The sequence below is a fragment of the Rhipicephalus sanguineus genome, chromosome 7 (genome assembly GCF_013339695.2).
Source record: "Rhipicephalus sanguineus isolate Rsan-2018 chromosome 7, BIME_Rsan_1.4, whole genome shotgun sequence".
Taxonomy (NCBI): Eukaryota; Metazoa; Arthropoda; class Arachnida; order Ixodida; family Ixodidae; genus Rhipicephalus; species Rhipicephalus sanguineus.
Genome location: NC_051182.1, coordinates 14,722,785 through 14,747,887, shown reverse-complemented (window position 1 = coordinate 14,747,887; position 25,103 = coordinate 14,722,785). Strand labels below are relative to the sequence as shown.

General features: G+C 45.4%; 1 protein-coding gene across 5 annotated transcripts in view; it reads left to right on the top strand.

Moving 5' to 3' along the window:
* The first annotated feature begins 1,127 nt into the window (after positions 1-1,127).
* LOC119399306 (THAP domain-containing protein 10-like) overlaps positions 1,128-25,103 on the top strand; it is a 50,995-nt gene continuing 27,019 nt past the window's right edge. For 2 of the 5 annotated variants that reach the window (XM_049417639.1, XM_037666117.2), the window contains exons 1-2: positions 1,128-1,369; positions 14,811-15,177. In XM_049417639.1, the coding sequence (XP_049273596.1) occupies positions 1,335-1,369; positions 14,811-15,177 (402 nt within the window). In that variant the 5' untranslated portion in view covers positions 1,128-1,334. Of the gene's footprint in view, positions 1,370-14,810; positions 15,178-23,455; positions 23,999-25,103 lie in introns of those variants that run through there. The other 3 variants (XM_037666119.2, XM_049417640.1, XM_049417638.1) reach the window with 2 other exon arrangements.

Below are 25,103 nucleotides of genomic sequence, written 5' to 3'. Positions count from 1 at the left end.
AGACTACCCAAAATCCCTGAGAATTCCCGGTTTTCCGGGTTTTCCCGGTCGGTAGACACCCTGGGACGATGACGCCAGCTCGGATGATTGACCGCATTTGTCGATGTTTACCCGGCGGCTTCCCGCGCTGGTTGCACGGTGGCGCTACAGGCGCGCTGCTCCGAGATCGTCGATCCATTCGGTTGGTACGCTACCTCTCGCGCTCCGATTGCGGGCTGCCTCCGCATCTGCCGAGCCAGAGGATCGGAGCGACCAACCGAATACGCCATAAAGCTCCAATCTGGTGTGTCTCGATGCGCGGAGAAAGCGCGCATCAAGGCACCCTACTCCAAACGATAAAGAGCGATAAAAACTTGTGCCAACAGACCCTCGGTGCCGGATAGTGCTGTGTGGGAAGATCACTTTGAGCCTCACTTCATCGAGAGAGACTACGTGCATGTAATTAACGGAGCGGAAGTTTTAGTGCCGAGAGAAAAGCCGTCTATTCGACTTGACGCGGTGCCGACAATTTTACCGAATGCACCGTCATATCTGTCCAAGAAAACACCGGCGCCGCGGCCTCGGACAAAACGGCATCAGCTTGCGTCTGGCCAGGGGCGTAGCCAGAAATTTTTTTCGGGGGGGGGGGGGGGGGTTCAACCATACTTTATGTATGTTCGTGCGTGCGTTTGTATGTGTGCGTCAGGGGCGTAGCCAAGGGGGGGGGTTGGGAGTTTCAACCCCCCCCCCTGAAATTTTTCAATTTTGCTTGCGCATATATACACGCACACATACAAACGCACGCACGAACATACATAATGTATGGTTGAACCCCCCCCCCCCCCCGAAAAAAATTTCTGGCTACGCCCCTGGTGTGCTTGTATATATGCGCAAGCAAAACTGAAAAATTTCGGGGGGGGGGGGGGGTTGAACTTGTAGCCGGCACGTTAATATAGTTCAATTGCGATGGAGCGTTCATTTCTACATTATTTTTGTTCTATCTCGCCGCCACTGAAACGCACCGGCAAGCAGCCGCCTGCGATGCCGGGGGACGCTTTCAAGAGTAGTCGACTGCAGCGCCGCTGCTATTTTCTACATAAAATGGGCCGCTCCACGGCAGCCGGTTGCGCCACTCAAAATATTCGAGTACGTAGTTTAACCGGCGGCCAACGTGAAGCAAGCAAGTTTTCGTACAGAGTGTAGTACAAAGTCTACAAAGTCGAACGATTTACAACGGGTGCGGTACCAGCGGTACTCGATGCGCGCAGGAAGAAGCGGGCGATGCTAGACGCGAGGAACGAGAAGCTACGAACGAAGCAAGACACGTCAAATGTTGGTGAGGAGGCGATCGTAGGATGAATCCCCAACGAGAAGCGTTGGTCGGCTCTGGGTACGTAATAATAATATTAATAATACAGCCTTGTAGGATATCACCGTTCATCGGTCGTGGTAGAGTGAGGGTTCTAGGCCGCTGCAGTCGTGGCTTAATACAGCTCCCTTGCTCGCTACCATCACTGCAACAGTGCTGAAAGGTATCGACGCAGTGCGTTTGTATGCAAACACTAGAGGAAGTCGAGTGGAGACACAGTTAGGACCGCGTTCTGACATCTCGCTGTTCGCGCAGCAGCACGAGTTTACACGTTAGGACACGGGAGAGCCGTCTAGCAGCATGACCGCGCTCTCGCTTCTGCCTACCGAAATGGTTATTGGAGGGCCCGGCCTCCTCAGGCTGGTGATAGTGCATCGTCAAACACGGAATGTCGCTAGAGTCAACATTTCCACGAGGGGTCTTTCTCTTCGTCAGGGCACTTACAAGTACCCTTGGCGAAACGTTGGCGCAGCGAAAGACGTAGCCAAAAAATTTATTTCAGAGGAGAGGGTTCCTATCGCCCTTTCAGTATGTTCGTGTTTTCGTATGCGTGCACGTATGTGTAGACGTCAGACTGCCCATGCAACGCTGCGAGAAAAACTGCCACCAGCGCCCTCATGCAACATTGGCGCTAACTGGGTAGTGCAAAGAGGGCCATCCACAAGCGAATGTGCATATGCCACAATAAACCCCCCTTATTTCATTTGTGTCGAGTCGTGGTTACCTGAAAATCAAGGACCTAAGAAGCTTCTTCCACCAATCCATGCTTCAGAATAGTAGGAAGCTCTTGGCTCATCAAAGCGAACTGCGGGTACAGTGCAAAAGCAGTTTCGCTTATTTCGGCATGCTGCAACTCGCAAGCATCGCACGCCATCGAGTTCAAGGCAAGCCTTCCGACACCATTCTTTAGCGCCTAAATGCATTAAGTTTGGATATGTAGATAACATCAACACAATGATATATACACAATCATTTTAGTAGCTATGTATCTTACGATCAGTGGTACAAAGCCCACTTTATAAGAGACGAATGGCCCTGGCAATTTTTGCCATTTCAATTGCGTTCTCCCTTCAGCTCTTGCTTCCTATGCAGAGGACTGTTTTATTACTGCAAATTAGTTCTGTGGAACCCCACAAGGTGGTGGAAGAGTTCAGAAAGGGATAATAGACAGCCACCCATTTGTAGCACGAAGCCACAAGGAAACCCGTATGGATTTCTCAGAATGAAAGTTTCTTAGTTACCGACAAACTCGTCCTGGTCCGGGGTTCAGACAACTCGAAGGACATGACACACAGTAATGCAAATGAGTTCTGCGAAGTCCCGCAAGGTGATGGAAGGGTTAACAAAGGGAAAATGGACAGCCACCTGTTCGTCGCAAGAATCCACAAGGAAACTAATACGGATTTCTCAGGAGAGAGCTAAGAAGCTTTCATTCTGAGAAATCTGTATAAATACGGATTTCCTTGTGGCTTCGTGCTACAAACGGGTGGTTGTCTATTTTCTCTTTTTTAACTGTTTTATTACGCATCCTCAAATTTTATGCTGATGGTTGTCTTCCGTTTGTACATAACTGCGAATGGGGATACATGCATGTCCGCTTTCGCAGGGTACAACCGAGTGCAAAACAAACCTGAAGGTGGTGACAACCGTTTTACGATTTACTTCTATGACCCACGTTTTAGCATTTGCTAGTTAAAAGGGCAACGTTGAGCATTCAAAGCGTATGTGCACAATGCTGTGTTGTGATGACCAATTCAGATTATGGGAGGCAGCCGTGTGCGTGATGTTAATCGCACGTGTGTTGTCTGCCTCTAGCTGCTCACTCCAGTCTTACATGGCGCGCACCACGGTCAGAGACTCGGCCTAGCTTCATAGTCAAGGTTGCCGTGGTTCTCCATCGGGGCTATGCAAAACAATAAAAGCAGAGCCACATTATCACACTTTATCATTCGACCGGCTGTCGAGAATGCGAGTAATTCACTTATCCAACACATTTAACGGTCCTTATACAGTGCTCTCACCTTTCTGCTTCATACGACAGCTTTAGAAATGGGAAAAACTTAATGTTTTCATTCAGTCCTTTACGTCCGTGGCAGTTCACAATGCAACAGTGACGTCGATTGCAGCGTTTCTTCGTAGCATGCAGAGATGTTGTATATGCTTTTGTTTTCGCCATCATTCTGGCTAGTGATCCAGCAAGCACTTCATGGCGGTTTGGTGGAGAGTCCGACTAGCAGAGATAAATTCATTCTCCTTCTGAGTGTAAAATGCGCAAAACACGCAATATCAACCCTTTGAGATGCCACCGATGACGAACTGTCTGTAAGTGCGTCAAATCTGGACAGTCTTATTTCAAGGCACTTGGTATTTTATTGCAACAACAATACTGTCATAATACCTTGATTTATATGCTCTGTAGTAATTAATCTTAATTAACATGCAATTGAATATCTATTTATCCTGAAGTTATTCGCGTTATGTTTTTGCATGAATAGAATCGTATTTCAGGCTAGAAATATGATGCTCATTCTTTTTCTGTTATGTTGATTTCGAGCACAGGAAAATTATACCATGGTCCCTCAATACTTTTTACTGGTCATGAAACTCCCGCGAAAGTTTCATATAGGGACAAAAGTGACCACCAGAGGCGCCACCGTAAGCAGAAGGGCATTGATCTGCCGCGCTTGGTAGGGCAGGATCGTGTTCGCGGAAGCATTTGCTGTCAAATACACATCTTCAGATATTTTCCTTCTCCGTGTTCTCGCTAACAAATCATAGCAGTGATTAGTATTGTCAATATGGTAGATGATGCGCGTTGTCAAATTGCCCAAGTCATTGATTGCTAACATTGTGTTGACTGATGGTGTCTGTCAAAAAGTGACGCATGTGTTCGTGACGTTCCTATATTTCTCGACACCTGCATAGTCGCTTTGGGGCTTAAACCGAACAGTGTGACTGGTTCTAGATGACTGACAGGTTTGCGCTAGAGGTTCCAGAGTAGCCAAGTTCTGGCTGCACGTAACACTCATTTTCGGACTAATTGTTGCTTTATTTTATAGGGCATCACGAAGCTGCAAATGGAAGTTCGCGTGCTAATAAACAAGCCTGTATATCAGGCTAACTTGGCATTAATAGCTTCGAAGTACCTCTTGAGGGATATCATTAGTGAAACATAGCTTTAAAAATCAAAAGCGCAGATTGAGATACCATGAAACGAAGAAGGATGCTCGTGTTGTTTTCCTTTTGTCTTTGGTGTCATAATTTGCACTTTTGATCTTGATGATTTAAAAAAAATAATGAGGTGAAACTGCTGTCGACTGCTTTTGCTAGATATAGGCACTATGTGCGATTTTCGAGCGAAAGGTTTTGATTTTACGCATGCAGATTTCATAACACTGCCGAGTTCTAATATACGCTGCTCTTTTTTTTATCCATTCCCATATACTGTCGCAATGACCACGAGTTATAAGTTGGCGTTCCAGTTAGCCACCCTGTTCCTTCTATGTAAACACCAGCGCAAATCGAAATCAACCCGGAGCTTCCATCAACCCAGTTATTCAGCTTATACTGATCAGTTATACACAAAACGGCATTACTCTTTTTGAACCTTTCTAGAAATTTTCTCCATTCAGCGACAGCGCCAGCAAACAGCACTATCAAAGTAAAAAAAAAAATATTGCATTTTGACCCACGGCATCGCTTTAGTTTCTATCATTATCCAGAAAGCAAACGCACACACTCTGAACACTGCACTTCACATAAAACTCCAAACAATCACACACGCTACACACACAATTCTAGGCACGGCGCCTTCCACCAGTCTTGGTCGATTGAGAGGCAGTGAACGATGTTTCCATTTGCTGTGCGCACGTCCGCACATACAATGTCACTTGCGTCAAAATGTTTTTCGCACACGCGAACGTACTTGGAGTCGAACTAAAATCCGAGTCTCCTTTCACGGGTTTGCACGCTTCCACCTGTCGTGTTGTTCTGCGTCGGCTGGTAAACAGAACAGGGAGACTTTTTCGACTGTGTCCTTGTATCTCGAGTGACAGCCCGGCACACAGCAGGTTTTGGGCATCGCTGTCACGACGAGGTGACCGCGAAAAGAAAAAAAATTCACAGCATATCCACGGGTGAATGATGAAGAGTTTGGGCGAAGCTCCTGAAGCATTCATGGTTACACCGTGAAATCTTCAGTGGTTTCGCCCAGCAGTAATCAAAGCGATAGCCCTGTACATCATCAAAGACGTGACAAACACCGTATATATATTTATAAAAGAAATTTTGTTAATCGTAAGTGGTAGCTAGACGTGGCTTCCGTACCCCCTTCATTACAACGGCTTTATGATCGGTGAAGTGATGGATCGGTGATGGGTCGTAGTGGGATGTTTGCAAAGACGAAGTAGTGGGCAGTTTGCAAAGGTGGCTTCCGTTCCCCCTTCATTATAACGGCTTTATGGTCGGTGAAGTAATGGATCGGTGATAGATCATAGTGGGATGTTTGCAAAGCCGAAGTAGTGGGCAGTTTGCAAAGGATCGGTGATGGGAGATACTGTTCGGGAGATACTGCCGGTTACGCCTTACGCCGGACGCGTGACAAGGTTAGACTAAGAAGAGCTTTGCCCCTAAGTGGGGTGGAACCAGCACAAACAACACCACTCTGCGGCCACACTCTGCTAATGGCGGCCAGTAGCAGCCGGCTTCCTCGTTCCCCCTTCTAGCTACGCCAGCTCTCCCATTGAGTTACGTGGGAGTTTCATGACCAGTAAAAGTATTGAGGGACCATGATAGTACTTTTGGCGAGGCCCGCAGAAAGTGGCACGTCGAACACGGTAGTGCCTTCAACAAAGTGACCTTATGCAACAGTACACTGCAAAATGAAATTGAAAGAATACACAACTATTACGCAGCAGGTTTAATTTATCCAACCTTCACTGTATCATGCCCTTTCGCAGCCACTAGCCGACGCAATTGGCAAATACAAGTGGTGTACACAATTGTGCACAAAGCATCGCGAAGGGTTAAGTTAAATCGTTGTTTCGCACTCGCTAGTTGCACCTGGTTCCACAGCAAACTGTGCTAGGGAGTTGGACTTTGCACTACTCAATTCCTTCCTTCTCGCTCTGACAGGTGGTGCTACACGTCTTGCAGAACTCCAGAGTCTGACGTCTCTACACATACAAAATGAAATATTCCTGATTGGGGGGAGGGCAAGGAGGGCTCGAGCCCCCCACAAGCCATCACTAATGACATACCTTCTTTGACAGTATCTCATCACTCAAGCCTCCATCATCTCCTGAACTTCTGTCTAGCTTAGCCTGGTGATAGCAAGACATGCACACACACATACAAGCAGCCAATGTACGTGTGGGAGTTAGCCAAAGACTAATCCTTCCTTCCACGCACTGCTGGCATTGCTGTGCTGGTGTAGCGACATTCCCCAAGTAGTGACTACACACATACAGAATTTCACTGGATATCACTGCGCCCTGTATTGTAATGTTTTGATAATTTCACAAAGCAGATCACTCGAGTGTTTGTGTTCAGCTCACTGTTTTGATCATGGTGCTCCTTTGACATGCTTGTGAGCACTCAATATTTTGCTAAGTCACTAGGCTAGTTGGTTGGCATGAATCTTAAGTATAATGTTGTCCTGTTGCTTCTGTGCTTGTGTCTTTTGTGTGCTAAAATAGCTTTGGAGTGTCAATATCTTGTTCACTTTTTTGCACTGGAATTGTTAGCCACTCTTTAAGCCAGTGTGCAGGATTGTGTGCTCATAAAATACATGTCAATTAAATCCATGAATGCATTTCACTGGAACACCACGTCACTTTACTTCCTGAACTCTTTATTGCACGACTTCTTATTTATTAATAATATATCTTAACTGTAAAAGGTGACGATCGTGAAAATAATCGTACTGTGGCTGAAAGAATTGTTTGGCATAGCAGAATACTATTACGCAAAAGCAGCTGTGTTGCATGTTTGCAGCAATGTGCAGATATGACTCAAATTCTCAAAAGTAGATTGCAAAAGCAGAGTTACTATAAATATTCATTCAAATGCAATTCAATTAAAGGACATTAGCATATTTTGGTAACCTTGCTGCAGAAAACATAACTGGTATTGTTTTTTTGAGCAGGAGGTTTGTGCAGCAAGATTAAAGAGTCACTTGCACATTTTAGAAAGCCTTGAAATGCATTGCTTTGAGTAGGAGGGCATATGCACTCATTTGGTGGTGTGAAACAAAAGGAGGTGTGATACTGCACAAACACAGCTGTGCTGCAAACGGAATGGTATGCCCCACCCTACAAACAGTAGCTCATTCTGTTGTATTGAGGAACATACATCCCTGCCACTTCCAACACCCGAACACCTATGTGCTCCTGAAGAGCAAAAATTTGTTGTGGAATGACATACGGTTGAGCTATAGAGAAGACTTACATGGTGAGGCCATAAAAGCATTTCAGGTGCATTTCACCTGTTCTGCGATGATAGGGTGTTCATGTGCACATTGTTGCATTTTTGCAACACAGCTTTGTAGTGAATCGGAAAGATGTAAACAACAATTAAAGTCTTCTTGTTTTGCATTATTTTTCGGGGAAACTGACTCTGAAGTGTTGAAACTTGCTCCAAATCCGACCCGAGGAGCATATGCCACTCACTTTGTTCAGTTTAGCTTTCACTGCTGTAGTGTAGATGGCAGCAAATTGGTGCAGAAATTTCAAAGCTGCATTGCAGAAATGTGACAGTATGCAGAGTAAGGTCAGGTGTTGACAATACGTGTCGTTACCTTCTCCTCCTCTTACTTCTTTCCAGCAAAGCTGTATACGGCTAGGTTCTGGCGGATCACATCCGTACACTAAACAACGCGTAGATAGAACCACAATTTTTGGCGGCGGGTATATATAGGTTTATGTGTAAAGTGCTTTAGCACAGGTGCCCCCTCGTCACCGCAAATGCCTCTTCAAGTGTCACGATACTCTGTGACGGCACTTTCCACCAGTCGTTGTTCCCCATCATCTCGTGACGTAGAGATCGCGCCAGCGCTGTTATCAGCAATTGCCCTATTGCTATGGGACGGCCGCATGCGATTCGCTCGGAGGAAGAACAGCGGCAGTTGAAGGAGCGCCGACCCGCACAGAAGCGTGAGTGGGCGTGGAGACGACGTGTAGCTGCGGCCGCGGAACGTGCAGCCACAGCTGCTGCCAGTGCTTTGAGTTCCACCACGTCGAGTAGCTGCGTGCCCCTCATGGAAGAAGAGCAGCTTGCCCGCCTGGAGCGCCGTCGTGAGCAAAAGCGTCGGTGGGAACGGTGCCGGCGAGCGAATGCCTCCGACGAGGATCGGGCCATTAAGCTCAATGCAAGCGCGATGCACACCACCACGACTGTTCACCATCAGAACGGTTCCCTGGGGCAACGGCGTACGTCTCTTTATTCGCTCAATACATGCAGTAACAATATATAAATTCAATATACCAATATTCACTATAGCAGCCCCACCGTAGTCACAGCTTGGCTGGCATACATTTTCACAGTAGTGGAAGGGCTCTGCATTTTTATGTCGCATATTTTCAACGTGTCATGTTCAGTAAAGGTTTAGATGCACTGTTTACACTTGCTGCATAAGGGACAGGAATACAATAAAAATGCAAACAATAGGTTAGTGTAATAAAGTGCCTATTGAACAAGTTTAAATGCCAGAGCAAATAAACAGTTGAGCAAAAAGTCAGAGTAGTTTCAAGAAGTTTAAACATCTTCTACAATGTGTGCTGAGCGGCATATTATGGCTACAGTGGCCACATCTTGATGAAGGCAACAGGCAGTGCATGGTTTTTCCTTCTGTGCCATGTTTAAGGCCTACATTAAGGTGTGTTTTTAAAAATTCGATCTGCAGTGCTCATGTGGGAAATTATCATTGTAGACTATAAAGTCACCAGAGTGTGGTTACACAGCCTACGCAGTAAATTGCAGTGAACGCACAGACACAGCGAGGAAATACATGCGCTATGTGGCTAGCACATGTGTTGTCATCTCCTGTCTGTCGTGGTGAACTAATGTTTTCTCACTTTCATACAAGTGGCGACATCTGCCTCCTTTCCCGGCCCCCTCTCATGCATAAGTGGTGTCGGCTGCTATGTTCTTCGTAAACAGGCACGCACGCTTAGGTACATTAGCCAGACACCCTTTAGTGGACAAGATGTGGTGCATGTCCCCCCCCACTTATCCCCCTCATTAGTGAGTGGGGGACACGTCACCCCACTGTATCACCAGGGTGGGTCTGCAACTCTGCGGGGTGACCAGCTAAAACAGGCAGACGCCTTTAGCACAGTGGCCTCTATAGGAGGCGCTGGAAAAGCGTTAAAAGGACCATGGCTACAGGACATGAGCATCGCCCAATGAGATTTGTCGGCGGCACTTTATTGGTTCTTTCTACTTATGGGGACCGACAACTGATTTTTCTCGACCCAGTTTTTTACGGCGCGACAGGAAGCTCACCCTTTGTAGCGTTGGTAGCTGCAGTGGTTTATCTGAAAAACACGTAGTTATTTTATATGCAGTATTTTTCGATCTGAAAGCCTCCAAACACGCATGGAGGCTTGCTCCAGCAACGCTGAGAATTGATAGCGATGCTGCTAGCCCTTGTGAAAGCTTTCGTTGTTCTGCTTTTGCAGGAGTTACTGTAACTATGCTTAACCACCTTTATTTTGAGCTTTCCAACCATTTTTGAAAATAGCAAGCTGTTACAATGAGATGTGTGTCTTTATACACCTTCCCGGTATTTGTACAGCGTTGTGTGCGCCTGCGCCCAAGGTTGCCTGCGCCTGTGTCATGGATGGCTTGTCCCGGTGTCGTTACTCTCTCGATACATGAGCCAAGCCAAGTTATCGAAAACGTAACTGTGCATATGCACGGTCGCACCGAGTAGCAGCGCGCGTCATTTCTGAGACGAAGTGTAGGTAGCAAAACTATGTCGCTCCAAAATCTTAGCGACCTGGAAACTGCATGCACGGTTGCATGAGCACGCTGAAAAGTTGCTCAAGACGTGCTGACGAGCATGGGATTATTACGTCGCGCGAAGGCAGCGCCACTTTAGTGCATACTACTAACGCAGGCCTATATGTACATTATTATGGAGTAATACCTTTTAATATAAAGAAATGAACAATATTTCAATACTAACAAAAAAATCGTCGACCGCATACAGCAATCAATGGTCACGTGGCCGTCTTCATCGGATCATTCATGTTTTTGCCGCCAGAGGCGCCACAGGTCATTTTTGCAACTTTCAATTAAGAAATAAAAATATAAATCCATCTCTCACGAAAAAAACAGGGTTGGTTTGAGTCAGTGCAACGGACAATCTTTACATCAGTGGAGTCAACTCCTTTCATATTCTGGGCAGTTGTCGGTCCCTTTAAAGAAAAGGAGAAAAAAAAAATCTAGGGACCTTAATGCGTCTCGGCAACTAGGTCTAGCTTTTGCTCTTCTCATGTCGATGTCAAGCGTCATATTCTGGCAATGTATGAAACTCATCTGAAATATTGAATTGCAGTCAATCGAATGAAAATACCATTAAGAAAAAACAATTCTGCTGCTTTTGCTAATTGCACATCATGATTACGAACATCTTTTTCGCATATTTAATGTAGGTGTCAAAGATGTTCAATTCAGTGGTGAAGTTAGCGAGTTTTATTAGAGCAGCTGAACATTGCTCAAAAACATGGAACGAAGGGGCAAACCACCACATCTAGTGGAAGGAGGAGAATCGCTCAAGAGGGAATCGGCTCACTAAGTGTTCACCAAACTACCGAGCCAAGCCGTGTGCTTTTAGCCTTGCAGTGCATGTTCATTAAACCAGAGAACCATCTTGCTCGGTCAGCCGCTCGCCAAGTGTGAACTCACTCCTGAGCTACCCATCTCAGTCTGATAGGCAGTAGAGTTGGATGGTTTGCCTCTCAAAAGAATCACCACTCTCGTTCAGTTAGCTATTTGCTTGGTGAGTGGGCAGCTCTCTCAGTTCTAAGTGGCCCATCCTAAAAACAGCACAAAATCTAGCGCCTGTACTTGTCCTTATCTTTCTGTGTGCGTGCATCTCGGTTTTTGAGCTGTTTTCTCGTGGAATCATGCCTAGTGGCTGGTCCATTTTGTGTTCATTTTTGGCTTGCCATAGTCACATGTCTTTAGGCTTATGTTTCCCATCTCTTTATGTGAATCCAGTTTCGGTCTTGCGTGCACAAAGCTTCCAAATTTGGTTATGGTTGTGTTGTAATGTATTATCAAAATTTGTTTTCATTCTTTGTCGTTATAACAAAGGATAATGGTATTTGATCATTGCTTGATTCAAAAGCTACGTTGGTAAGAATTATTCACCTAAGCCTGTACCATACAGTTGACGTGTTTGGTTTACAGTGTTTGTGCGAGATGTAAAGAAAACACGATTAGTCTGAACTATGTATTTGTTTAAACCAGTCATGGGCACGTTACCAGTAAAAAGTAACAGTGTTACAGTTACAGTTACCTAAGCCAAAAAAGTAACTCTGTTACAGTTAGTTACAGTGTTTCCGAAAGTAACTTGTTACAGTTACAGTTACCGTGCAAAAGTAACGTCGTTACTTTTCCGTTACTGTATAAAAATAATAGATCACAAATCAAATTATAGAATTTATTTAATAAGGGTTGCACGTCGTAAAACCCTAGACGAAGGAAACAAAAGGGGGCCGAACACCAGCAATCACTGTAAACGCCTCTTGAAGTGGAAAACGTGGTTGATGTACTGGAACGACGGCAGTATATCCTAGGACGTTTATTAACTATACCCAGAAGCGTATGCGAAGAGCAGCGGGGAGTGCATCACGAGTGGGTACGACGTCCATTGTGTCTGCTCCATATGTTTAAGGTGTGTCAGACTCTGTTCGGAGAGCTTCCGGTCCGCTGGGCATACAAACCGTTTTTAAGTCCCGTTATTATACCTTGGAACATGACAACGTGTGTTCACGAAATCCTAAGACTGCACACCGGCGGATGATCATGGCGGTATCTAAAAGTGCGATGCGGGGATTGGCGAAACGGGCAGGAAATGATCAACGAGGCCTAAAGATCTCAAGCGGAATGTCGCTAAAGCAACCCATGCAACGCGTTCTAAGACCGAGCTTGTTGAGCACTGCTGGATGACAGGTCATAGCTTTGACCTAAACAATGCGACGACGCCGGTTTGTGAACGAAGGTGGGCCCGGGAAAAAGAACTCCTGGAATCGTGGTTCATTCGCCGCGGCTGTTTACAAGGACATGTGTGACTAGTGGACTGGTTGACCTCGGCTCATTTTTTTTTTCTTTTTTAGGATGCCACCTGCATTGGGGGTGAAACGTCTGTCATTTTGTTAATAATTGTTGCATTAAGTCGGAGTAAACATTTTACAACCAGTTACAAAGAAGTTTTACAATATCGCTTCGCTAGTTCACGGAATTTCTGGCCTTAGCCGTTTCGCGTTCTGCCGTTTCCTAGCCACCTGTCAAACACGATTAGCTCGGAGCCTCAGACGAGGGAGACTATAAACATGGCATCCTAATGCTCCTCCACCTGTACACCAAGAACATAGCTAGATGCTCAAGTGACGAAAAGGATATATATGCTGAAAAAAAAAAACGGACGCGAACTTAGCAAGCTGTTCAGTTGAAGCACGATTGATTTACATGTTGCGTTAATGACAGACCTCCAACCTCGGTCTTCTGCAGGGAAGATAATACGCTTAGTCACCTCCTCTCCTAAACTGCGAGGGGAGCCCTGTTCTGGAAAGTTGAGGGGTGGAGAGGATATATGGTAAAGAAGAAAGTTCGAAAAAGTGTTGCTGTTGGATAATTTTTCATAAAGACAGAAGTAACTGTAACGGTATTTTCCGTTACAGTTACTGCGAAAAAAGTAACAGGGTTACAGTTACAAGTTCCTCTAACTTAAAAGTAACTAGTTACAGTTACAAGTTACTGAAAAAAGTAACTAGTTACCGGTAACGCGTTACTAGTAACTAGTTACTGCCCAAGACTGGTTTAAACCACATGATACCACTGTTGAAAAAGAGCAGTATCTTATTGGTGACAATTATGAGCACGTGCATGTAAATAATTGAATAAACCTTGTATATGAAGATATGGAAGCAATAATTGTTGTTCGTGTTCCAAACCGACATTTATTTTCAAAGAACTGGCAATGACCGTTACTGATCTCTTCTGGAAAATTTTTTGCATTCTGTCTTCTGCAATGAAGGAGGGATATTTTTCATTGCTGTTGCCCACATGCCACACATTACATGGTACTGTGCACTAGTTGAGCCATCTATTAGCGGCTTTTTTTCATTGTCCTTGGTCTGTGAAATTATGCACGGCAGAAATAAAGATTTGATTGGATTAAGAATAGTTAATTAAAATTTGAAAATAACCCTTTTAGAAATGGAATTGCTAAATAGCCTCTGCATACAGTCAAAGTACCTTAATGCACTAACAACAACATGCTCGGTGACACGGGAGTCAACCGACAAAGATGTGGTCGAATGATCGCAACTGCAGCAACAAAGCAGATAATTCATTGTGTTGAAACACACCAACAAAACTGCCAAAGAGTGAGCAGAAGCAATTGGAGAATGACAGACTGCTATTGTAGCTGTGCTGTCTACCTACATCAATAATTGCTTTAACCCTTTGACATGCTATGTACACAATTGTGTACACCACTTGTTTTTTCTAGTTGTATCAACTAGTGGCTAAGGAAGAGCCAGATACATTGAGCTTTGGATGAACTTAAGCCCCTGCATAATAAACTTGTCTTCAGTTAACTTCATTTTGCAGTGTACTGTTGCATACGATTACTTTGCTGAAGGCACTTCCACGTTCAACCAGTCGTTTGACATGCGGCTTCCCGCTAGCCACATCTAAAGTGTAATTTTTCTTTGCTCAAAATTGACATAACTGGAAACGAATTTGCACTATATTTCTAGCCTGAGATTTGATTCTATTTATGCAAAAACAAGGCATGAATGGCTTCAGAATGGATAGATATTTAATTACAATTTAATTGAGAATAATCACTATAACATACATAAATTAGCGTATTATGAGATTATTTTGTTACAATAGAATATCGAGTGCCTTGAAATAGCACTGTATCGATTTGACGCATTTACAGACAGTTCATAGATGGTGACAGTTCATAGGTGGTGTCTGAAAGGGTTAATCTAGAAAAGAAAGCACAAATTAGCAGGTAATGTAAGGCACTTGCCTGTGTTGTCATGCTTGCAATCAGTGCCATTGCTTTGCCAAGCTGTCATTCATGTTTGGATAGCACCAGCTTGCCAATTTGTGTGCTCTAAAGCCCCAGTATTCAACAAGAGCAAAAGTGTCTAGGAACTGATGTGACTTGTGCAGAATTGCCACAGTTCTTATATATATCGTGCATCCATTGGAACAGCATTGCAGGTCCTGCTATTCCAAGAGCTCCACAGTGCGTCGTGCCCATCTGCCACTCACGGGTAGCACCTAGCAGCATCCTGTACCCCTTGCCTACCGAGCCATCTCAGCGCCAGGCTTGGATTGACTTTGTGCGCGGGTGTCCCTGTGGTCGAACATGTGACTGGAACCCACCGACCGGCGAGATGAGCCTTGTGTGCTCGCTGCACTTCACAGTTAGCTGCTTCAGGTTCCAGCGACCGCGTGGCTGCAGCACGATCGTCAGGAAGTGTCTGAAAAACGGTGCAGTGCCGACGCTGTACCCGATCGAAGAGCAGTGCGACTTGGCGGCTAACGCGGATTCCAATGACAACACTGCAGAAGATTCGGTGAGTTCTGTAAATTTGAGGGCACGCACATTCTGCGAGAATGGGCTCACATGTTCCTAGGACCATTGAATATACCATATTTTCTCGTGTGTAACCCACAAAAATATGCGGAAATTTGGGAGCTAAAGTCAGGGTGTGGGTTATACACAAGTTTTTCAGTGTGCAAGTTGGCTTCATGGTACCGCTTCATGGTAATGCAAGAAAGGCAGCTTCACAGCAGTGTGCAAGGATCTTTTTTTTTTTTAATACTATTTTTCCACAATTTGTGGTAGGGGTAGTGGGCTGTGCGCAAGAAAATGTGGTACATGATGGGCACATATAGAGGAACACCTAGGGGGTTGCCCTGCTCATAACACCCCCTGAATTGGAGGCAAAAGTGGGGGCTGCCGTCCATGTTGCACTTGCTTTTCCCAGATATGGCACATTATTTCAGCCGATGGAATACAGTGTGAAAAAAGGGGGCTGGATGAAAGCTGTATCGGCACATGCATCAACAACCCGGCCTCTTCAATGTGCCTGGCTGTGGAAGCTTTTTGAACGTTGAGGTGTATGGCCTGTTAGGTCCCCGATCAAGACCGTAGTCCAGCTGTATGTGACAAGTTCTAGCCTTCACCAAAGACTTGGAAAAATACTCGCACCTGCCGTGCCTTGCACAGTGTGTGTTGCTGACTGTCACGCACCTCCTGTCGTCGGAATGAGCACGGCGCAGGTGACCATTGCTGGCCACCAGACCACTGTTTGCTGGCCACCATTGCTGGCCACCAGACCACAAGAACACTGCCCTCATGATCTCATCTATATCTTGGCTTTCTTTCAACTCATTGTGCCCTTATCATGGGCGTTGGCAGGGGAGTGCAAAAGGGGCACTTCATCTACTCTATTAAGCAATGTGACATTAACTAAAAATAATTTCTCTGAAGTTACAGTGCCATGAGCCCTCCCGGCATACAAAAATTCTGATAGTTTATTTTATCTACTCTATTAAGCATGGTGACATTAACTAAAAATAATTCCTCTGAGGTAAGCAACGCCTTCTCCGTTTTGGCAGTGGCTTTAAAGATGAACAACCCTTTGTCGGAGAGCCCCTAATTTGCAATCCAGAGGTCTGTGGCACAGCATTTGCCAAAACAGTAAAGCTGGACTTGAGAAAGCTCTTCCCTCTATCCAACGCTTCAACCTCCTCACAGTAATGAAGAATTGAATTACATTTGTCCCACTGTGCTCTAATATCCTTTTGCATTTGCGAAATATTTTCTTGTGATTTGTTTGAGTAAGTTCAGACTCGGTGAGCACCATAGGTCGGCAAACTCACTCATGAGTCGACTCACTCAGGCTCACTCAGACTCTGATCGAGCCGTGAGTCTGAGTCTGAGTGAGTCCGGGCGAGTAATATTTTGGTGAGCTTGAGTTCGAGTGAGTCCTGTTGAGAAAAATTTTAGCGAGTCTGAGTCCGAGTGAGTCCGGTTGAGGAAAGCGTTGGTGAGTCTGAGTCCGAGTGAGCTCTAAGCGCCAAATATATTTCTTGAGTGAGTCTGATTGAGCTCCACACCTTTTTGCCGACCTATCGTTCTATCTACACCACTTAAGCATTACTATCAGCCTTATGTCGGCTCACGTTTATATTCCCATCGACTCACACATACTTCCAAGAACTAGAATTCATACGCCAGATCAATATTTATTGATCAGAGACGTGATTTACAGGGGGGGGGGAGGTTCCAAGACCTGCCCCCGGAAACTCTTTCACAGGAAGTTCTTGATAAAAATATTTCATGTGAGTCATGCCTTTCAATAAAAATATCCTTACTGGATTGCAACCACTGATAACCCATATTTGAAGGTACGTGACCAAAAGACGCCAAGTAGAGCACCAATTATGCGAGATATTGCTCTGAAAGAGCATTGACACCATGGTTGACAAAGCCAATTATACGCTAATGGACTCATGAGTCGATTCACTCAGACTCATTCAGACTCAGATAGAGCCGTGAGTCTGAGTGAGTCCGAGTGAGTAATAAATTGGTGAGTTTGAGTCCGAGTGAGTCCGGCTGAGAAAAACTTCAGTGAGTCTTGAGTCCGAGTTAGTCCTGCTGAGGAAAATGTTTGTGAGTCTGAGTCCGAGTGAGCTCGAAGGGCAAAATATTTTTCATGTGTGAGTCTGAGTGAGCTCCACATTTTTTGCCGACCTATGGTGAGCACTGCTGGAGAGGCGACATCATTGTCACTCTGTTCAATGCATGGTTCTATTCCTGAATGCTGCAATGTCATCTGTGGCCCATCAAGGTAACCTTGTGGCAAAGATAGAAAGGACCACCCTTCAACACGGTCAAAAACAGCACAGAAGTGCTTGCAGAGATACTTGCTCTTTGCAAAATCCAAGCAGCTGAAGCATGATGTGTTGAAGTCAACTGTGTGCTTGTCTACACTGCAACTTTCAGAACGAACTGCAAATGTTCCTTTGACACAGAGCTCCTCTATGTCAGCAAGTGTGTACTCCACAGCATTCATATCAACATGTGTTTTACAAAACTGTGAGGCCTGCCATGCAGATATGACGGAACATTTTCATTCCACTGTCTATAAAGTGCGGATTGTTTCATGGTTACTTGATGATACTTTTTTTTCATTGTGAGGTAGATAGTTGAAATCAAGAACATTTATCAGAGGAATCAGTGATCGTTTCCCACTAGCACTTTTGGTGTACTGTGTTTTAAGCACTTAGTTCTGAGCCTCTGTGCCATTGTTGGTGCTCAGCACTACGTCGAAACCTAGACGGTAAAAGGCTACCCAGAGCTCTCTGACTGGGCAGCCACACAGTTTCAAAATAATTTTGAAGCTTCTCATTCTTCCAGTGGACAGAGTTAAAAAGGTCCTCCTTGGCCTTTTCAAAACGCTCCTCACTTTGTGAATTGGCAACCTGCTTCATGAGATCCAAGACATCATTTGGATGTTCAACATTATTTTCTGTCCGACGAAGCAATCTATTCCACGCCTGGAGTCTGTGAAAGTCTATACGTAAAGATATGCGACTGTTCTGAAATGCCTCATGTATCGCACCTATTTCGGCTTGACTGAAATCAACCATCCAGTACTGCGGAGAAATGCCACCAGACCACTCTTTAAAGATGTTCAGAGCCCCTGCAATACAATATGAAGTCTCGAACTACACAATGAACACTCCTATCGTCGTGTATCCCACTGGTGTTTTTACAACAAGAAGAAACAACGGTAAAGCATAATCACTAGTTTTATGCGTGGCATCCAAGCAGACAACAGAAGTGCCATACTTGGCAATCATCTCTGATAACAGAGAAGAAGTGTCTGTTCACATTCACTGGCCACCATCTCTTCGACATTGCCAGTGACAATGCAAGCTTTCTCAGAGCTTCCTGCTGCATGTGGTCTATAAAAGACGTGCATTTGTGGCTGCTCTGTCCTAATCTTTTTGCTTAAAATAGCAGCATTTTCTTGGTCAACTCTATTGAGCCGGCCTTTCTTAAGTGCAGCTTGCACATGATTGTTGATGTCTGCATGTGTTGGGAAGTATGCCCTGCTGTTGCTGTTCGGTTTTTCTTTTTCGGCAAAAAGCACATCATGCACATAGTACCGCAGACATTTATCTATGTCCGACACAGATGTCATGCCCTCTCGCACAAGGTCATGGATACGCAGTAGTACATCTTTGTCGACAGTTTGGCTGAATGCTTCAATTTCACCAAAACCATGGTTCCATGGTTGGTATGCACACAAACGTCCGAAATTGCTATATATATTCTTTTCTCAGTATCAATACTTTCCCCACGTCGGAGACCTTCCCTCGCTGTGTTGGCCTTCATGTTATTCGTTTTTATCCGTCCACATGGCTGGGGCAGCTCGACCTAGGAAAAAAGTCCTTAGTTTCAAATATATATTTGCCTCAGCTAGACATCATGAGGACATATCATGCCAGCTCATGGACGTGCAAATACATGCTTACACTTTAAAAAGTCACCACATTTATAACCTACCTTGCTTTTGGGATACAGTTCAATGTACTTGAAGTTCATTACGGCTCGACATCCTTTCTTTTTAGTTCCCTGCAGCTGCATTCTTTTCTTTTTGATGGCTTGCCAGCCTGCAGTTGATGTCTTTCTGTACAAGGTAATAAAGGAATGATTGGTAGTGGAGGTCCAAGGGCTTATGCTTACAATATATTTCTTAATCACCTATTTACACCGAGCAATAGAAACTGGTTCAAATAAAGCCATAATATGGTGCAAATCCAGGGCCTATATATTGATTATGGCCTTTTCAATAACATACATCCAGCTTTCACTGTACATTTCACAATCTGATATTTTATTATTCGGTAATATAGGCAATGAATGCCTGAAAAAAAACCAAGCCATAATATTATATTTGCAATGCTTTTGTCTTTTTTTTCTTTTTTTTTTTCTGTTTCAAGATACAAACTTTGTGCTGTGCATCAGACTTTTGTAGTACTCTTCTCCGAAGATGCACTGTTTTGTTGCATCCCCAAGCACTCTGAAGAGCACAAGGTCCAAATGAATTGGAACACCGCCGTTTACTGTGCCGAACACAACTTTACCTGCGAAGAAAAGCATATAAGTGCATTAGCTTTCTCTTTTTATGAAACTCGACATGGCACTTCACTACACCTAGCTCATAATGCGTAACTTACTGAATGTTCGCTTCACGCTTTTAATAATGCAACGGCATTGCTTAATTGGCTCAGAGGTCCGTCGTGAATATGAATACTCAGTCATGTGACCAAGTGAAGACATCATGACATGGCTATTATGACACACTCTCGATGCAGGTAAAAAAAAGATAACTTCGATTGATTTCTCATTTCTCGGAAGGTTCCTACAAGCGTACTTTACAACTATAGTGTCTGGCTGCGAGCTAAATGGTAAAGTGACGCACGTACAACAACGGTTGAAGGGAGTGCTCAAAGAGAGCGCCCTGTGTATCCTTTCTCCAATCGTAGTCGTGCTGTTGCTCTTTATCGTTCCAATATTTTACAATTCATGGTTTTAAAAACGTCCTTTTAATTATATGACATCACCAACAAAAAAGAATACGCACGGTGAAACTTCGCTTCCCCTAATAGAGAACTTTGCGCATACTCATGCTTGGCAGTAAATTTTTTAGACGTCGGTGACCACACCGGTACTCCTAATTACAGCGCGTGTATCTGTAATCAATAACTATGCTATGATCCGCGAAAACAAGTGCCTTTCCCTCAGCACGCTTCACCACATGTATCATTGTAAGGCGGCGAAGCTAACTTTGCGTATGCTGCAGAGTGACAATATAGCGAGTACATACATTGATAGATAAAGATATGCCAAACAGTTAATACCAGTACCCACACACAAACTCGGCATTCTCTCCTCCTATCAGTGGATAGTGGGGAGGGTTCAGCGGCGATTTTGCTTCTCAATTAAAGTCAGAACATTTTTATTGCCGCGATGTGCTCCGTTATTTTTGTTTTGCGGTGGACTTGGGGTTGTTAAATCTATTAGTAGATTTATTTACGGCCGTGCCCGCGCGATCGGGACGACTGGCAAGAAGTCAGGAGTATCCCGAGCAATACGGGAGAGCCGCGTCCAACCCTCCCAAATATTTCAATAAATCGTATCAGGTAAATTCAAGTCAAAAAGAAAGTGAATGGAGATTGAAATTAAATGATCGTGCAGCCGCGCTCAGAGTTTCCTAATGTGACAGCGGTAGGAATCGCCGTCACAAGTCAGATAACTCAACTGCCTTTCTGCGTGATGAACAAACAGCAAATTTCAGGTTGGCAGCAGCCAGCGATCGTTCCAGTTGTTTCAGCTCTTCTTCCGATTTTAGGTATCCAGACCAAATGCCATCTTCATGCTTTAAGTCCTGCAAGTGCCTTCTGAAAATAGGCTCCTGAACATCAACACTATTGCTCATCGTCGACACGCAGATTCGATCGCACTACGCTGAAAAGCAAACAGCAGGATGAGTGGTTTCGGAATCACTCGCGCCAAACCAGTCAAACTTGGTCGGGACCGGTGGGACAGGGAGAGGGCGGCGAGCGCGCGCGCCTCCTCCCCCCCTACCTAAAAAAAGAAACAAAAAAATAGAGAGAAAAAAAAAAACTGCCTCGAACGTGACACATGACGTCGCGGAGCAGTAGCCCCGCCCTAGACGGGCGAGTTGTGAAAACGTCTCCCTACTAGTACAGTGTACTAGAATGGGGCAGTGGGCTCACTGCCGTATCCCTGCGCCGCGCCGCCGCGGCCCTCTCCGCGTCGACAGCTTGAGCGCCCGCCAGGGGCGCTGCCGCCAGTTTCTCCTGAAAACTCTTGCGGGGTGTGGAGCGCGTCCCCTTGGTCGGTGGGGGTTAGGCTCATGGTTAGGCTGGTTACGCTGTAGTTGCGGGGGTATCAACAAACGCAGGGTTGGTGGCGGGGAGAGGGCCACCACAATGACACAAAAAGAGATCACAAAAAAAAAAAATGAGGAGGGGAGGGAGTCGAGCATTTTATTCTTTTTTTTAACTGACCCAAGTAGTTGAAGCTATACTGTTTCCATTTGTGTGTGCCCTGCAGCGCATGTTCACGCCGTTCATACGTTTGAAGGACCTTTGTCGGCACCCCCCGTGCCGCTTTACTGCACTTATATATGCTTGTTTTTCTGAAGGATCGGCATCTGTGTCTATCCCCAAATCGCAACTGTCTCAAAGACGGCCCGCCGCTGCATCTGGACGGGAGGGACGCGCTTTTTTACAGCCTCAGGCGGTCGTGCACATAGAGCATGCAGCGTACGTGCAGAGAAATTTCTGGGGCTGCGTTTGACAACAAAAAACAGCTGGACCCAACGAAGCTAGGAGTGACCGCAGAGTCAAGTGTGACAGCAATAAAAGCAAGAAAACGCGCGAGGGTGGTGACAACAAAACCATACTCGTGCTTTAGTAAAAAAAAAGGGGGGGGGGGGGGGGGGTTAGGGTAGTACTTCTAAAAAAAAAATACTAAAGAACGCTGGTACATCGCTGCTTGTTTCGCTATCGAAGTCCTAAGCACTGAACTATACTGACGGATGAAGTAGCTCTCATTAGGAAGCGATGGAGGTCCAAAGGGATTGGGCTCTCTTTGGGATGCCCCAGTTCCTGGTAGATCGACGTTGTCGTCGGCTGTCGACTGCAAACATCGCCGGCGTTTCTTGCTGTCCTTTATTTTTCATTTTCGTAGTCGACTAGCAGATGTTCATACACGTTTGTTGCATCTGTTTATTGTTCGACCACGAGTGACATTTTCGGCATTGATAATTCATATTGTGATATGGCAAACATTTGCGCATACATAGGCAGGGTTTTGTGTACATATAATCAGTATGTCAGTGCGTGACACTGTCGAGTGTTTCTTCGTGTCCTGTTTTATTCGCGCTGGTGCAATTCCAAGGTGCAATAAAAAGTTTTGGTAACCTTGTACGATCTACGTCTGCAGTTAAAAAAATTTTAAGCGTACGGTGCGGATACATTTATTACGAAGCCGAGTGATTCCCCCATTATTGATTCGCGAAAAAAAAAAAAGAACATTAAGTGGGTTAGTTACACAGACCAGCTAGATCATATATACGCGAAAAAATTTAAAAAATGAGGCGTTGTTTATATTCGGCATAGTGGGGCTCGAAAGGCGGGAGTGAAGTCGCTATGATAGCTACAGTGGCGAAAGTGCATTGAAAATCGTATCGATCAGCAGGACAAAAAAAAAAAAAAAAACGAACGCCCCCAACTACACACCCTGTTATTGCAGCGGCTGCATGGAGGAATATTCATTTATGCAATAGCCGCTTAAAACATCGCTCGCCCTCCGTAAATCAGTCACAACGACAGTAACTTATTTCACAACACACAGAAAACTTGCATCAAAAGAACTTCCGTGAGTTGCGCACCGTAAGATTGACTTTTCTTGCGCGCAAAACAACAACGCGCGCTATCCGCGCCCTGCAACCCGCCGGAAAGTTTCAGGTGACGTAAAGGGACCTTAAGGTGACGCTGTGAGCCGCGCCGCCTGTCGGCGGCGACATGAAGTGCGTCACGCTCCGCCGCTCAGTGAGCGCACTATAAACTTCTAGAACACTGTACTACTAGCTCGAATGGCGGCGCCCATGCGACCCTAACGCAGAGATTAGTAGATCCACTCCCGATGATTGAAGCCGGAACTCGCCGCGGCATGCGCGGCGGTTGATTTTTTCGCCCTCTGCGGCGATCGCTGGAACTTGAGACTTTCCGGGGCCTGGTAGAGCGCTGCGCGCGTTCAGTGCAGCGCTTGCTTCGGTTGACCTCCGTTGATGCATCCGATGAAGTGTGATGGAAGCAATAGTCCCGTCAGTGAGTGGGCTGACGCAAGCACACGTCAGCATCAGCCCAATTACGTCCACTCAAGACAAAGCTGCGAAGCGAAGGGCACGCGACGCTGAACGCAAGCGCTTGAAGCGGGCGGCGGACCCTGAATTTCGTCAGCGCGAAGCAGCTTGGAAGCGTCAACGTCGAGCAGCGGATCCTGAGTTTCGAGCACGTGAAGCAGCGTTGGAACGTGAACGTCGAGCAGCGAAACGTGAGGTTCGGGACCGTGATGTTCAACGTAAACGTACGAAGCGAGCGGTGCAGCCAGACTTTCGAGAACGGGAAGCCGCGCGTAAACGTCAACGACGAGAGGCTGATCCCGATGCTGCACGCGCCCGCGAGCGCGCCGCGAAAGCGGCGGCGCGAGCCAAGCAGCGCGCGCAGCCCGACGCTCGCTTCAAACGTGACTTCCTGGACCGGAGCTTCGGACACAGTTGCAAGGTGTGTGTGACAGACTTTGGTTCGACAACAACCTCACAGATCACCCCATGGTTCCCCTCGGGAAGATGGTGTAATCTCTTTTTTTCGTGTGCGTGGCGCGTCTTTTTTTTTTTTTTCCTCGCGTGCGCGCGTGCTGTGCTTGGTCGCGCATTCATGTTTTTCTGTCCGCTCGTGGTGCGCAGTGCGTTTGAATGCACGCAGCCTGCATGATCCAGAGCACAAGGGACGACTTCCACCCACAACATATCTGTGACTTCGTTTTATTGCTCCCTTTCCGAAACTCTTAAAAGATTTGCTAATAATGGGGCACGATACAAGTTCAGGAGAAGAACAGAAGGAAAGAATGCACAGTGTGTCCATGATTAAATAGCACAAAATTTCATTGTAATGTTCAGAAATTGGAAATTAAAAATCAAACACACTGAAATATGTAGGCCCTTTGACGTATACACATATAAGTAACACGATTTTTTTTTAGCATAAAACAAGGCGTTTAGGAGCAGCACTTGTTTATAATAGAAATGAACAGTCACGACAAGTTACGCGGTAATGGTGGAACCAGCCTAAGCACCGAGCCAACCAAACGTCCTCTTCTTTTCCACCTGAGTGGTACCCCCTGCCTTTCCGAAGGGCACTCGTCTTCTTCACTACAAGTACAATACTGACCAAAGTGCACAGGAGCTTCTGATGTGACAGAGTCATGAAATTTAAAGAAATGTAGGTGAAATGTCAGTGCATGGCAAAGACAATAAAGATGCACAAAATACCTAAATATGGAATAATAATGCGATGAACTACTTATTAACCGCTGTACTAATACGAAACACAAAACAACTATATATATATATATATATATATATATATATATATATATATATATATATATATGCTCAGATGTTGCACAAAGATACATGGAATGCTGGACACCTTCACTACTGATAAACAAGATGAAAAAGCAGATTTAGCAGAGTAAGCAGTACATCGCACTAAAAAGAGAAATACACATTATTTGGGACTTGACCACTACTTGACAGCTGGCGGCAACGGCATGAAGGCGATGGTCCATTTATGCAGCAGCACACGTAACAGTCAAAGAAACGCATAT